The 15,617-nt window shown below is 48.8% G+C and overlaps 1 protein-coding gene across 2 annotated transcripts in view; it reads right to left on the bottom strand.

Moving 5' to 3' along the window:
- BDNF (brain derived neurotrophic factor) overlaps positions 1-14,529 on the bottom strand; it is a 37,831-nt gene extending 23,302 nt beyond the window's left edge. The window contains exon 1 of one of the 2 annotated variants that reach the window (XM_066552029.1): positions 14,346-14,529. In XM_066552029.1, the coding sequence (XP_066408126.1) occupies positions 14,346-14,348 (3 nt within the window). In that variant the 5' untranslated portion in view covers positions 14,349-14,529. Of the gene's footprint in view, positions 1-13,598; positions 13,679-14,345 lie in introns of those variants that run through there. The other variant, XM_066552032.1, reaches the window with a different exon arrangement.
- Between the last annotated feature and the right edge of the window lie 1,088 nt (positions 14,530-15,617).

Raw genomic sequence — 15,617 nt, 5'->3', positions numbered from 1 at the left:
GGAAATAAACTTTTCCAACTCCAGCAATGCTAAGAATTGCAGTGGATTATATACACAAGTTATATACACAGCCAGGGTTGCAGACATGGTGCATTTGTAGGATGACAGGGCTATGATGCTGCTCTACAACGATTCAGTGGCTGCAGCACACACAAGAGAGCCCCTCATGCCCCACACCAACATCAGTGCCCTGGAAAAACTTCACCATGTTTGAGGACCAAAGCCAAATTCTGCGTAACTTTGTAAAATCTTCCTATTTTAGAGGCTTTGAGAGATGATGAGAGAAAGATGGTGGGGGTGACTTGCCCAGCTTTCCTCTTGCATTCAGGGGTTGGCCAAGCTGTGGGCACAGCCCCTGCCAGCCCTCAATGTTGTGTCAATGCCCTGGGGCTGCTGGCTCTTGGGTCTCACAAGCCCAAGGTTTACATTTGTTCAGCCTACAGAGTTGCTGCTGTTCTGGTCTGCAAGCAGCAGACAGACCCTTATAGTCCTTAAGTAGTGCAGGGTAGCTGCTCTTAATTTCAAGCATAATTTCACCTTCAGTGAACAGCAGTTCTTGAGAGGCCTCATTTTAGCAGGGAAAGTATTAAGTGAAACAGCAAGGATGGGAATACAAACCCAAAGATCTTAGACATGGTTTGAAGGCTGTGTGTACACGGGATAAAGCAGGAAAAGCTACTCTTTGAATCACAGGCACCAAAACCACAACATTTTTCCTGGAGAAAATACCACTTAATAGCTCAGAATTGTCACCCTGCAGCTACAGCAAAAGTGATTTTAAAACTCTAACCAACAATTAAAATAGTTGTTTTCTTCTCATGTCTGCTAAAGGTATGCCAGCTTTCCATCCCATGGCAGGATCTGTACCCTGAATCCCGTCCCATGCCTTCTAATCAGGGATTTCAGCACAATTTATGTGCATGAAACCACTTCTCTGACAGAGTTCTGTGGTAGGTGCAGATTAGCCTTTTGCAAACAAGGAAATGCATGTGTCTATCACATGCATGTGTCTATCACACATCCATCTTTTAAGCTGCTCATGAACATACTTTTTTGGTGAGCACGCCAGGTCTGGGTTTGTTCCTCGCCACTGCTCAGGTAGCTGTCTCTGCTCTGGCATGAAGTGTTGTAGAAATAGAACTTGTGATCTGTGGCAATTACCACCTGCAGTGACGTGCACACACACACACCAAACCCTCCCCATCCAAACCTCTGGGCTTTTCTTTTGGGGTTTGGCATGATCTCCATGCACTGCTGGGACAGAGGGACTCCTAAAGCGCCTGTGAAGGGCTGGGGGAAGCCAGGAGGATAACTCACCCTTCCTTTCTGACATCTCTCCCATGGCCAGTGCTCAGCCACACCAGGCTTGCCCCACACTCTGGGGTGCAGGGGATGTTGAGGATGATGGCACAGAAAAAAAAAAAAAAAGGTGAGAACAAGAAAAAAAAAAAAAGTAAGGAGAGAATGAATCCATGAATCCAACCCCGCAGAAACATTAAAAGTTTGGTTTGTCATTTCCTGATGCTCTGACATTCACTAAAGCTGGCAATTCATCTCCTGGGTGTCTCTGCCTTGCTGCTGTTGTTTTGGAGGCATTAAACACCCACTACCTGAGCAAAGAGGGAAGTGTCTGGGCTGTGCCCAGGAGTATCCAGTGTACCAGGTGTCTGGCATGCAGTGCCTGAGCCTCCTGCCAGCAGCCCTGCCAAGGCTCCAGCACAGCAGACAGAAAAGAGGGCACGGGACAAGAACAACAAAAATGCACACTCTGAGGGAGCAGCAGACATGGGAAGGGAGAAGAAAATCCCCTCTTCCCCAAAGAGGTTGTGTGTGATTCCTTGGGATGGTGGAAACCTGAGCCAGGTGTGGAAAGGTTAGATGGCTAGAGATGCACTCCTGTGACGAATCAGGCCATTGGAGCTCTAGGATTAAAGGAGATCAGAAAACTGGTGGTGCACTTGTGGGTGAAAGGTGTTGGGATTGACTCATCTCTCCTTTCCTCTAAGTATTCAGTGGGTTTCAGTTAGATGCAATATAGTGAATTATTTTTAATATTTAAAGGGATCAGATTCCAAGGGCTTTATAAACTTAGCCAGGCATCTTATCAGAGCGGGTTTATGCCTTAGCAAACCCTGCTCAGTGCATAACTTTGGAGAGCTTGTTTTGAGTGTGTGCTAAAAATAAGCAAACCCCAAAATCCCAGGCCCACAGCCCTATGAATGCTCTTTTACAGCTTATTTCAATTGAAGCCACAAAGATCTCCTCTGGCATCAAGCTCTGCCTTGGCCAGGTGCAGCAGCTCAGCGATACTGCCCGAGGGTGATGGGCGATAAGGGATCTGCGAGCAGCTGGGGAGGGAAGGGGAGGTGCAGGTGGAGCTTGGCACCAGGGCCAGGGGCTGTCCCGGGGTGCCCACCACCCACGGGGTCCCACTCTGCCAGGAGCTGGCAGGAGGGATCCTCCTTGGGTACACAGAAATCCTTGGGAATGCAAAGCATGTGTAAACAGTGAATAGTTCTGCCGGCTCTCCTGCCCTCCAGGACTTTCAGATTAACATATTTTATGCTGCACTTAGATGGTTGTCTTCCTCTTTCCGAAGGGGTTAAGGTACTTTGGCTCCATCCCTTTTCAAAGCAGAGCCACACCAATGCTTTAAACAAGCTGATGTGTTTAAAGATAAATTCAGGATACTTTTTCTTTAAATACCATATTGAGCTATTTCGCCTAAGAAACAAAACATAAGAGTTCAAAACATTTTCTATGTTACGTTTTCTATGTTAACCACCTAAACCATTAAAGACAGAAGTATCTGCGGAACAGTAGATATTTTTGTTAATTACAAACTAAAATTATCAATGCAGAAATAGACATTAAAAAGAGTCTCCTCAAAATGAAACTCAGACCCCCTTAGGTTCTCCTCCTCCAGTCAGTGTGACTTGTGGCTCAAGAAACAAGTACTGGATTAGTCACATTAAAGCAAAAGTTTCCCTTGACTGAAACATGTCATTTGTGTGGTGTAATTTCTGCGTGTTGAATATTTGGGATTGTTAATCCTCGGGTAATTTAATGGCTGGAAGCATGTTGTGTGTTACTGCTTTCCCCTCTGGAGATCAATGTGTCTGTCCAGGAATGAAGGAAGTGAAGTGTCCAAGTGAAAGGAATGGTCTGCTCATCCATGGCAGAGGGGTGGTGCTCACCCACTCCTCAGGGCGTGCTAATACACAAAAAATGCAACAAAGAAGGTGCAGTCCTCACTTCCTCTGTCCTCCCACTGCAACACCCGGCTCCAAGGAGCAGGAATTGCACAGGGGCTGTTATTAACTCTGCACTGGCCAGGTGAAATTATTTCACTGACTTGCATGGCAGGTTTGCTTTAAATAGTGCCAGTACAGCTGGGTTTTTGGTACCACTATTAAAACCTTCTTTTCCTCCTCACTAGCACAGCATGGGGGTAGCTGGAAGCGTGGCTGGTTCTCTCTCTACAGCATGTGATGTGCTCAGGCTATCATTTCCAGATGCAGAGAGAGGGGAACAAAGCCCAGGTGGATGTATGACTACTTGGGAATTCAGAAATCCTGAAATATCGACCCACAAAATCAATACAAATTTGAAGCTATTTTTAAAATAACTTCCCTCACGTTCCACACCATTTCTCAAAAGGGGAAACACATTGATTTCTCTGCCCCAGCCTGCACAAGGTCAGGGTGGCTTTTGAGGGGTGGGCACGTCCAGCAGTGGAGACAGGGCCACCACCACAAACCTCATTTGAATATAATCCGAAGCAATCCTGCATTCTGATGCTCAAAGGCCCTGTATTTTTAGTGTTGGGTATGACTCAAAGAATACCCAAGTAAAATCTACTCCTGGCTTTGGCAAAACATTTAATGGGGCCTTGGTGGTTCAGGACTTGTGCCATTAGAGTATAAACTCATAAACAACATAATATACGCTTATTTTCTGGACAATGTTTATTTTTCACATAGTTTATACATCTGAAACGTAAATGCTTACAAGGGAGTGTTTTAAACACCTCTTTGTATTTCATTAGCTGGCTGTTTAATCTGCTATAATTTATTGCAAATTGCAGTTGTACTATATGGCCTCATGGTGCCTTTACTTATTTGAACATAAACACCACTGAAGTCAGCAGGAATGCAAAGTTTTTAAATCAGAAGGGAGCCAAATGCTAGGTTTTCAGCAAGGACTTTGCACCAAGGCATGAAACCCCTTATTTTAGACTTTTGTTATGTTTCAGTTTGATGCTTTCCCCTGCTATGTGCTCCAAGCAGAATCATTTTCCCCTACAGGCATGTATAGCTCCTTCCCCTTTGGTTTCTTAATTTGGGTTAGATCCCGTAATATGAAAAATATACTCAGATATTGCACCTAGAGCACATTGATGAGACCTAAAGAGCTCTTCTGTGAAGGGAATTAAGATCAAAAAGAATGTGGAATTTAAATATTCAACATTTCTTCTTGGATATGAAACAGAAAAATTGTTTTGATGCAAAAGTTCTTGTGACAGAATACGTTACTTAGACTCTGAGACCATATTAGGATAAAATGCCTTTTTTATATAGGAATTGCACTCCTTCATATGGAAATTATGACATTTTGTCTATTGCCTCTTACTACAAATGTTTAAAGGATCTGTTAAAAATATTCTTTTAAGAAATTGTATCAAGATAAAAGAAAGTAAATAAGAGCCAGTACAATTTTCAGGCTTATTTCTGATTAGTTTCTGGATTTAGACCTCATTAGCTGCCAGAAAATTGCACCAACTCCCAGAGCTGGGGAAGCATGTAGCTGACACCACAGCTCACTTTGCAGTTGGGGTTTGCTGTGCTTTTGCCAGAACCTCACCCTGTCAGAAAAGGAACACTAATTACATGAATTAATGTTAATTCCATGAACTGATGGGCTTACAGAGACCCAGGAAAAAGAGCTCAGCCTGAGTGCTGGCACAAATGAAAGACAAGCAGATGAAATACTCATTCTCATGGGCTGACAAACTGCTACTAGACCTTCATCTACATTTAGTTGATGGATTTTTGACTGACCATTCATCTTTCCTCACACCCCACGAAAAGCATGGGGACTGGGAGGGAGGTGGGCAGCTTCCCCCAGCAAGGCTTCAAGTAAAGGGGGCAGGACGCCTGCAGGTGGCTGAGGGATTCCCAGATTGCCTGTTGGGAAGGCAAAGGCAAAGGGAAGAGCCTTCTCCCTGTGCTCTTCCACACTAGAGAAGACTCACTGCTATTCCTTTTCCATCCAAGCACTGCTCCCCTAGTGTGGGAGTGCTCCAGCCAGGACTCCAGCACTCTCCATCACTTCTGCTTGCCCTTCCCACACCTCCTCACTGGCAGAGCCCCATGGGGGCCCCAGGAGCCCTGCAGGAAGGATCTGAGGCCAGTGAGAGCCCCAGGCAGCTGCCAGGGCCGCTGGAGGGTCAGGAGCTGAGCAGGAGCACAGCTTTGGTCCTGCCCTGCTGCTCTTGGACAGGCTGATGCATCCAAAGAAAAGCATTTGGAAGGGTCCATCATGGGATGCATCACACCCATCAGCCATTTCAGAAACTTTTTCCATCAGGGGACTGTGAGTTTGCACTCTGCATCCTTTCTCCTGGCCTGAAGTGAACGCCTCACATCAGTCTGAATTTCTTCCCTCTTTGTCCCTACAGAAAATGAATGGGAAATTCTGAACATTCCAAATGAACTTCCTAGGTTTGTCTTTTTTTAAGGACTTAGCCTTCTTGTCAGATGTTTTGGCTTCCTTAAAATTTGGGAGCCAGCAGAATTTTCTTAAGGGACTGCTGCAGAAATACTTTGATGGGAAAGTAGATGATAAAAATAACTATTAGGTGCCAAAGGCAGTGGACTGGGAATTAAAAGCTCTTCTGAAGTCAGAGACATTTGTGTCTTTAAAAGAGCTCAGAAAAAGAGGTGAGAAAAACCATGAGCGTGGCTGGACAGCTGACTGAGTCCAGGTGAAGGATTTGGGAGAGGAAAACAACAGGTGGTGGGCAGGAAGGGCCAGAGAATCAGATCTGCCTGGGGAATACCCTGTGGATAGAGTGACTGGTGCAGGAGCAAAGACAGAAAGAAAAGAGGTGAAACTAGGATTAAACTTTACCTCTTGCTACCAGCAAGATCTTCGTCAAAGACTTATGCACAACAATTAAACCCCTCAAAAACCAAAACTAGGGAAAATCCTAGAATTAGGTACTTGTTCCCTCAGAAGAGGATGAGAACAAAACCTGTGACAGAGGTTATTCATGTCACTTAAAAAAGTGTTCAAAACCAGTGATCGATGATGAATGTGCTGCAAGCACTTAAAATATCTCAGTAAATAAACCAAATTTGGGGCACAAAAAGACATTCATATGGAAAATACTGTAAGATTCACTCTTTCTGTGGATGACCAATGGACACAGTAGGTTTTTTTCCCTCTCTGATGCAATAAATTTTCAGCAATATAATAAAGGCTATCACACTTCAGACTACAGCAAGGGATTGGTACAGTAGCAAAAGACATTTGAGATGTATCAGCATCCACTGAAAAATTTCAAACCTAGAATTTAGCCTCATTTAAAAACTGCTAAGTCTTTTTGTTTTCCTGGTCAATGCTGTATTATCAGCTATGTGTTCACAAAACTCAGCCAAATACTCTCTCAGATGGTTTTACAGACTTTTGGCAGGCGTGAGTGAACATGTATTTTACAGAGCAAACCAACACATGAGCAGCTCCAGCCTCCTGACCTCTGCTCATGTCTCTTGCTTCATCTCATTCTCAGTAGAGTTGGTTTGGTTTCAAAAGCTATTTGCTGTCAGAAAACAGCTGCCTTTTTTTTTTTTTCTTTCCTTTGGTAGCCACCTGTTTACCTGAAATCCATTAAATCCATTGTCTTTTCATGATATTGTTTGGGTTTGAATCTGAATATTTTATCAAATGTCATTGTCAGATTATTGAGGATAGCTTTAGACAGAAGTACTGAAAGCCTCTTTGAATACTCTGTTAAACAATAGAGAACTCAGTTTGTGCTGAAAATACTGGAAAAAAATTAATTTTGAAATGTCAAATATTTTCCCAGCTCTGTCTGCCTTGACAATGTGTGGCCTTTTCTGATTCCTGAGAGGAAATCTGAATGGGAGCTAAGTGACAGATACAGCACTGCTTGTGGGCCACCATACAACCTCTTCCTCCTGCTGCTGTTTCAAGGGGTGAAACATGTCAAAGGATAAAGAAACCTGAATGCAGGATCAGGGCTGACGTCAATATTTTGACATTTCCCTGGCTGTACAGGTTTAGTGGCTCTAATATTAGAATAATACGCTGCAAGAGGTAGCATGTGAAGCTACTACTGTCTTAGACTTGAGCAGTAACCACCTAAACAGCCTCCATCATTCTCTTCCCATTCTCAAATGTTTCTTAAAAACAAATCCCTCAGACAAAAGGTTGTGAGCTTTGTGGTTGGGTTTAAATTGAGTGGCATATTTCCCCTCAGCCAGTGCTCAGGGGGGAGCTTGGTCCCACCTCTGCACGGCTGCTGAGCAAATGGAGGTGAAGGGGCTGGGAGGATCTGCCACGCAGCACAGGAGCTGCACAGGAGCTTGGCTTTGCTGTGGCTCATCCAAGGAATCGACCTGGCTGCTCCTCCCTCCTGTCTGCCTCTGGAGAGCACACACACACACACAGAGAAAGGCAGCCCCCTTTCACAGACACTGCCTATGTGCCACTTCTACTCTTGCCAAACAGATGAGAGAAAAGTTTATCCGGAAGCCTTCCCACTGCCAGGGTCCCTTCCACCTCAGCATGCCTCACCCATTTTTTTTTTTTTTAACTGCTTCAATTTGCAGCACACCATTTGTTATAATAATGGAGTCTAGTGAGAAGCTTGTGGCCCCATAAACTTTGGACATAATTTTAACTGTGTCAGCTTTAAAAAGTCAGTATCTGCCTCATCAAAGGGCAATCATGTCCAATGTGGGTGTCTCTGTCAATTGTGTTCTGAACTGCAGCAATAATCCAACCAAACCGTGCAAAGATCTTTTCTACACCCACATTTCTTAATTATCATCATGAGACTGAGGTAGCTGAGACCAGATCTATAATGTTTTCTGGATGTCAAAATGCCCACACACCTTCTGTAATCCTTGTGCTACCAGCCCCCTTTCATATTGCTTTTAGCTGGTCCATCTAATTATCTACTACCATAACTTTTTACTGCATTATTCCCAAATCCCACAAAGGCTCTGTTTAACAAAGAAGAAACAACTGGTCTGATGAGACCTCCTTAACTGAACAATCCTATTAACATTTTAGTGGATGATAAACCCCTCTTCACCCCTTTCAGAAATGAACCATTTTTCTTACATTCAGGGAAGACCTAGGCCCTTAAAAGTCTCTGCATATATTGCATCCATAAACAATGCAATTTCTTGGGAGTTTTGGGGTCTACTGTCCATTTGGAGAATAAATAACTTCGCTATTTTCACATGTGCTACAGTCAATAAGGATCTGGAATGAGAAAGCAGCAAAAATGTTATGACTTAATGAACACGTCGCAAAATCATTCTTGCCAAATGTCAAAATAAATTGGAGGCCAGAGTGCGTGGTTTATGCTTGTTAAATTGGGGGTTTGTGTGCTATTTTGGGAAGGAAAAAAACCCAAAAACAAGACAGGCCACACTATGAAAAAGCAGGGGAATAGAAAGTGAACACTTGGCCACTCATGGCAAGAGCTTGGCCCACTGCAGTCCCTGCACCAGTGCTCCCCTGCACAAGAGCCAACACAGCAGCTGTGGCTCTGGGGAACCCCTCCCTGACAGCACAGCTGGCTCTGGGGCACTGCCCTGGCCCCAGGGCTCTGCCCCAGGCCCCACAGCCCAGCTGGGACCACATCCCTGCCCCTCTGGAAGCATCAGTGCCAGGGTGAAGATGCATCACACAAACCAGCCACTTCAGAGACTTCTTCCATCAGGGGACTGTGCATTTGCACTCTGCATGGGAGCCGTGAAGTTCAAAGGACAGCAGGGATAGCGGGACTGGAAGCAGATGTACTTCTGCTGGAGACTCCTGTGCCATGTCTGGTCATTGCCACAGGAATCCCACTGATGCCACTCCTGGCACAGACGTGCTGAGAAGAGCAGGTTGTGCCTACACTGCAGAGAGTTTTCTGTTTGTCCAAGCAATGAGCAGCTTCAAAGGTCTAAGTTTAGAAATACCTACACAGCTGAGGACCTGATCCTTTGAACACCAAAGCATGTCACCAAAGCTATTTTCCCTTTGAGATTGCCTCAGGAAAAGACCAATTAGGATTACATGATAAGTAAAATTATTCCCATACTTACATGGTTGGGAAAATAGGTCTCTCCAACTGCATATTCAAAAGGAGATCAAAGCAACATTGTTCTTTTGCAGTTAGATTTTGACTTATTTATGTTTTTCCCCGTTATGTGCCTGTTCCAGCAGCACCAAGAGGCCACAGGCATGTGCTTCTTACTTCCCCTCTACATCTAGTAATGGGAGTGCCATGAAAGTGCCTCTATTTCTGGCTGCCTGCACGAAAATGTGTGGATACATATATGTGGCTTTCACTTATTTTACTTCACGACACAAGGAGGGAGGGAAAATCTTTTTCATACACCTACATCTATCACAAAGCAACTAAGAATAGAAGCAATATTGAGACAGATGGAAATGTTAATGGTGACAGCTCACAAGCAAGAATCACACATTTGTGAAATAATGAAATGGGTGGGCAGTTGTTATATGAACTCCATGTCAGTCGATATGTTTTCCTGGCTATCATTTTGCAGAAGTATGTCTCAGAGATATTTTCAGTTCATGGGAGAAGCCTGTGCCCTACCCTACACCTTGCTGCTGGCACGTGGGTGTAGGAATTCACCAAAGGTGGCGAGCAGCTTGCCAGTGACCCTGTCCATCACGTGCCCTGGGGGCTGCAGGATGCTCCCTGACATTTCCCTGCCAGGGCACTTCACTACTCCCAACAATGTGGTGGGAGAGATGCAGAAGGGAAGGGTAAAAATATTTGGAAAACCAAACATGAGAGGAACATGGGATACCCACACGTGTTGCAAAATCTTACTTCCAGGCATACAAGCATTACCTTTGCTTTGACATTTCATCTGGCCATCTTCTGCAGGTCTTATTGTTAGCTGGACTTGCTGACCACAAATGAAAACGAGCATTACAAAACCAGCCCTGCATTTCTCCACTCTTTCTTTCTAGCTCTCCATGCCCCAAAAGCCATCAAATCCATTTTAAGGACCACTTTGACAAGCCTGCTTTTGCTAGCCCCAGTTTCTTAGCCCCAATCTAATGTTAGCTCAAAGGGGAGGGAGCCGTGAAAGTGTCTTTTCAGACATATTTTACCTTGCACTACCTGTCTCATTCCCAAGGTCTGGGGAATCTACTGATTTTCAACAACTTTGATAGGCACTGTTTCTTGCAGATGCTGTTTACTGACTTGACGTTACTATTTTTTGCCAGAGGAATGAACTAGTTCTCCTGAAATCTTAGGGATGCTCTCTTTGTTTGCGTAGCTGATTTAAAAAAAAAAAAATAAAAATTCTAGCAGCTACATCTTCAAGTGCTTAGTGGTGATTTACTACAATGATTCATGGTAAGACTTACAGCTCCGAGGAAAATCTGTCCCTCGGGATTTATCCACCTTTCCAGAATTTCTCATGGCAGGGCAACCATATGCCACTGTATTTAGGAAGCAACTTAGGGTTACTGAATGGCAGCCAGTCTGCATTTTCTTAGTGCATTTCTAAGAGCTCAACAGCATTAATGTGATAAAGAAAGGAAAAAAAAAAAAAAAAAAGGACTCTGTACAAAGCCAAATGTATGCACCCAGCCACCTCAGATTAATGAAATGCTAGACATTAATCCACTGGCATACATGCCTGCGAATGCTGGCCACTAAAAATAAATAGTGAGAAATATCAGACCGTTTGAAACAGGAAATTGTTGAGCAATCCTGAAAATCAAAAGGTTATCCAAATGGTGAGCTGCTGAGAATGGCAAACTTGCATAGAGACAAGGCCTGTGTCAAACACCATGTATTATAAAAACCATCTCAGCTGGACGCAGACACCTGACACTGAAGCCAACACTCATGGTACCAGGCAAAAGAAAACCTTAAAAAAGAGGCAAAAAAAGACTGCCACACCAAAACTTTGGAGGATGAAGACATAGCCCAAGGACACCGGCCATTTTACAGTACCAAAACTGTAAGAGATGAAAGGTGGTGATGAACCACCACCAGAGCAGTGACAGCTCCTGGAGAAACAGGAGATACTAAAATCAATAGAGCTACTTGCAGATGAAGGTATGAGTCACCAGGATGGGACCAAAACCGGCCCGTGTCATTTGTTAGCAGCCGTCCATCCCAGGCCTCTCTGCAGAGAATGATTAGAATTCCAGAGAAACATGGCAACAGAGGCAGAAAGGGAAATGCTGGAGTTTTTTAAGAGTTGGCAAGAAAGTAATGGGTGCAAACTTAAAATACAGGAAGATACACAAAATTATGCATGGAGTGGAAAATTCATATAACTAGAAGCTCCTTGACAACCTCCTAGATAACAGAAAAAAATACTTTGGGAAGTGGGTAGATTTTTAGTAGGGCTCATCAACCTCTAGTTCAGAGTGGATGTATTGAAATATTGGCTCTACCACATTACTTTTTCCTAAGTGGAAAAAGGTCAGAGGGCGTTTCAGTATGAATTTAATGAGACCAATACTGCAGATCATGAGTGTTTGAGTGTCACCCAGCCTCCTGACGAAGGATGCTGCCGAGGCCTGGCTCTTCTCTGGCTCCTCTCTCCTCGCCTTTAGAACTGCCTCCTACGGCACCCTGACAGGTATCCCCAGCAAACGCGAGTTCTCCAGGTGGAAATGGAAAAATCCACGGAGGGACGCTGCCCGCTCCCTCCTCCGGCCGGCCTGGGCGTGTAAAAGGGGACGGCGCTAAGCCAAGGCCGCCGGTAGCGCATCTCTCGGGCAGGAGAGCGGCTGCTCCCCGCTACCGACCGGACCCCGGAGCGGACACGGCCGCAGCACAGGCGGCAGATGCCCGACTTTATCCGGAGCGAGCCCCTCCGGAGCCGTCCTGCGCCACCTCCATTTTGGCTGCGCCGTGCCCGGTGCGGCTCCGCTGCCGCCGTCCAGGGGCCCGGGCCGCGGGGCGGAGGGGGCGGCGGAGGGGCGGCATCCCCGGCGCCCCCATCCCCGGGCACCGCGCCCCGTTTCCGCAGCACGGAGCCTCCCGGGGGGAGGCGGTCGCTGTGGCAACCGCGCTGGGGAGGGAGGGAGGGAGGGGGGACCCGGGGGACGCCGGCGGGGGCGGCCCGGCCCGGCTCGGCCCGGCGGGCGCGGTGCCTGCGCGGCGTCTCCGCCCTGCTGCGCGCTGGGGACGCCGCCCCCTCCCCGCGGCGGGCCGGCCTCTCTCCATCCCTCCCTCCCTCCTTCCTTCCCTCCCGCCTGCCGGGGGCTTCCCTGCCCGGCGGCGCTACGTGCGAGCCGAGCGGGAGGGAGCCCGGCGGGAGGCGGGGGCGGCGGGGCCCCGGGATCCGCCCTCGCTCCGCAGCGGGGCCGGCCCGGGGCGCTGCCGCAGGGAGGGCCCGGGGGGCTCGGCCGGGCGGCTCGGAGGGGGCTCCCCGCGGCCGGGATTCCCCGGGCGGAGGAGCGCGGTGTGTGCGGAGCGGGCACGGCGGGGCTCCGGGCGGGCTCTGCTGGCGGCAGCGCGGGCAGCGGGGGAGGGGGCGATGCTCGGGCTCCGTGCGGAGCCGGAGACCCCCTGAGCCTCTCTACCTGCGAGCGCTGCTGCTGCCGCCGCGGCTCCGCCAAACTGCTGACTTTCCAGAGCTTATTTTTAGCCCGGAGACTAAATATTATTAGCTACATTTCTACGTAGGAAGAATCGGAAGCGCGGGGAGGGCTGGGGGGAGGCACTAGAGATAGGGAGGGAGATGAGCAGAAAGCTTATCCGAATGATCTCCAGTTGGGGGGGCTGCGTTTGGGTTTCAGCCTTGCCAAACGCGCGCACACACACACGCACACACACCATTAATTATAGCAAAGTAGATGCGGATATTGGATCATCAGCAATACATGCACGGCTCTCCCTTTGAGCCGTAGGTTGCGTACACGGAGGGGTCAGCTAATCTCCGTGTAGGTAAAGATCAGCTGCGTCCCTTTATCTGTGAAAGATCAGTCCTGCACAGTGCCGGCTAGCTGCATCTCTTTAGCTATGCAAAATCAACTTGCATCCTTAGCCAGGGGAAAAAAAAAAATCCGTCGCATCTGCTTCTTTTGGTAAAGATCAGTTGCATCTCTGCCCAAAGCATGCACACACACACAGACGAGATTCCCAGGTTAAATCAGGCACAACTTAAGTTAACTCGTGGTTAAATCTCATCCAGCTTTTCCTTCCTTCCTCCTCTAGCCCTCACACACATCAAGCAGCCAGCAAGGTAACAAAACTAGGCGAAGAGCAGGCACCCATCCCCGCACCACAGAGAGGGAGAGGCAGGAGCCAGAGGGGCCGCCGGGGCTGTCCCCCCGGTGCTTACCTTGGTTACAGCTAACACCACGAGCAGTGGCTAGATCGCGGAGATAAATACTGGCATTTCCCAAAGTTGACACCGTCAAACCAACCCCCGGAGCTTGCAAGACTCTTTTTTTTTTTTTTTTTTTTTTTTTTTTTATATATCCCTCCTCTCTTGTTCCTATTCCAGTCCGCACCGCTAGGAATTCAACTTCGCCCAGCTCCAGCTGGGGCGAGAGGGCGGCGGGCGGGGAGGGAGGGGAGGGAGGGGAGTGGAAGAAGGACCGGGGCTTGGCGGGGGAGGGCAGCCGGCACCCAGCGCCCGCCGGGTCGCGGAGCACTGCGGAGCCGGCCCCCGCCGCCGCTGTCCAGGGTGCTGCCGGTGCCGCCGCCGGTGCCGCCGCCTCCCCGCTCCGCTCCCCGCCCCCTCCGGGGCAGCCCCGAGCCCCCGGCCCCCCCGGTGCCCGCCGAGGGACGGACGGGAGAGCGCCCGGCGGCAGCCCGGCCGCCGCAAGCTGCAAGTTTGTGGCTCAGGCGCGCCGTTTCCATCGCAGCCCTAAATCAAAGAGCGCCGCAATTAAAGTTACACCGTCTAAAGCACAATTCCGCCGGCCTCCGCGGGTTACGCTCTTTGGCGTATTAAGTACTAGAAAGCCGAGCCCGTGATATCAGATCCTGTCGGTTAAGCAGCATCTCGAGCTTTTTGGTGTGGTTGTTTTGTTCCTCTCTCCGGGTATTAAAAATAAGCTTTTTTTTTTTTGTAGGTACTCACCATTGTTTCTTTGCTGTCCTGGAGACAGAAGTGGTTTAAAATCCAGTCTCTCCAACAGATGCTGGAAGGTAATGTGTCTTGTTTGAAGTCATCATGTGAGAACTTCTGCTTTGCTCAGTGGATCGCCCACCACTTGGTGTGACTTATGAATCTAATAACCCTTTGCAATATCCGCAAGCTTAAACTCTCCACCACCTTGGTGCCTACAGAAGACAGAAAGCAACTGGCAGGGAGTTTTAAAAACCTATAGATTTACGCAAACGCCTTAGCTCAGAGTCACGTTTCCCTCTGAGTTCTTACGTGATCTTAATGAATGAGAGGGGTTACCAACCAATACAGTATAAAACGTGATCGCAGCCGCCTCCCAGGAAACCGGAGCGGGACACCAAGTTCCCGAGTGAAGTCCTGGCCGGCCGGGCGCGCTGCGCAGCCAGCCCTGACTCCCACCGCCCTCCTTCCACCTCCCGGCTCGCACCCGGGGCCGCGCAAGGCGAGCCGGCGCTGCAGATTTACGCTCGGGACAGGTAAGTCAGCATTCGGGGGGCTGTTTGTCTGTTTGTTCGTTTGAGTGGCACCTTCACCGCGCTCTCACGGGAAGTGCTCCAGGGACTTGTTGCATACTAGGTCCTGCCACAAGAGGAGCGTGGCACAGTTGCCAAGACGAGTTCCTTTCCGAAACCCCTGCCTTTCCCGAGCTGCAACTTCCCGCACGCTTCTCCTCCCCCTCCTCCCTCCGCCCTCGCCGGGAGGCGCATCCCGAGGGCGGGATGCTCGGCCGGCCGGCACCGAGCCCCTGCCGCCGCCAAGGCACAGCCCGGGAGGGGAGGGCAGCGCATCCCCGGCTTCTGCCTTTGCTCTCCCCCTTTCTCCCCCAGCAGCGCCCCGGCTCCGCCCGTGATTTCGGTGGCCAAGCCAATTCCGGTCTGCTTGCGCTGGGAGAACGCCCGCACACCTGGGCGCCACTGCAGCCCCTTTCCCCGAGAGAGGTGGCCGAGCCCCAGGGTTACTCGTGCCAAGGCTGACAGAGTCCCCGTCCCCATCTTGTCTTGGCATCTGGGGTTTATTCTCAGCGGCTGCCCCGCCTCCCCGGCTCCGAGAGCCCCGCGGGAGCGGTGCGGGAAGGGCTGTGGGAGGTGGTGGGGAGGGTTTCTTCGCTTCGAAGGCGAATTGCAGTCAACTGAACCTGGACTTGCCAAAGTTTATGGGCGCTGCCTCTCATGAGATAAAAAAAGAGACCAAGACCGAGGAGCTCCTCGTCCACTCCCGTTCTCT

This window comes from Molothrus aeneus, chromosome 6 (assembly GCF_037042795.1).
Source record: "Molothrus aeneus isolate 106 chromosome 6, BPBGC_Maene_1.0, whole genome shotgun sequence".
Taxonomy (NCBI): domain Eukaryota; kingdom Metazoa; phylum Chordata; class Aves; order Passeriformes; family Icteridae; genus Molothrus; species Molothrus aeneus.
The sequence above is the reverse complement of the archived record's forward strand: the minus strand, read 5'-3'. Positions and strand labels throughout refer to the sequence as shown.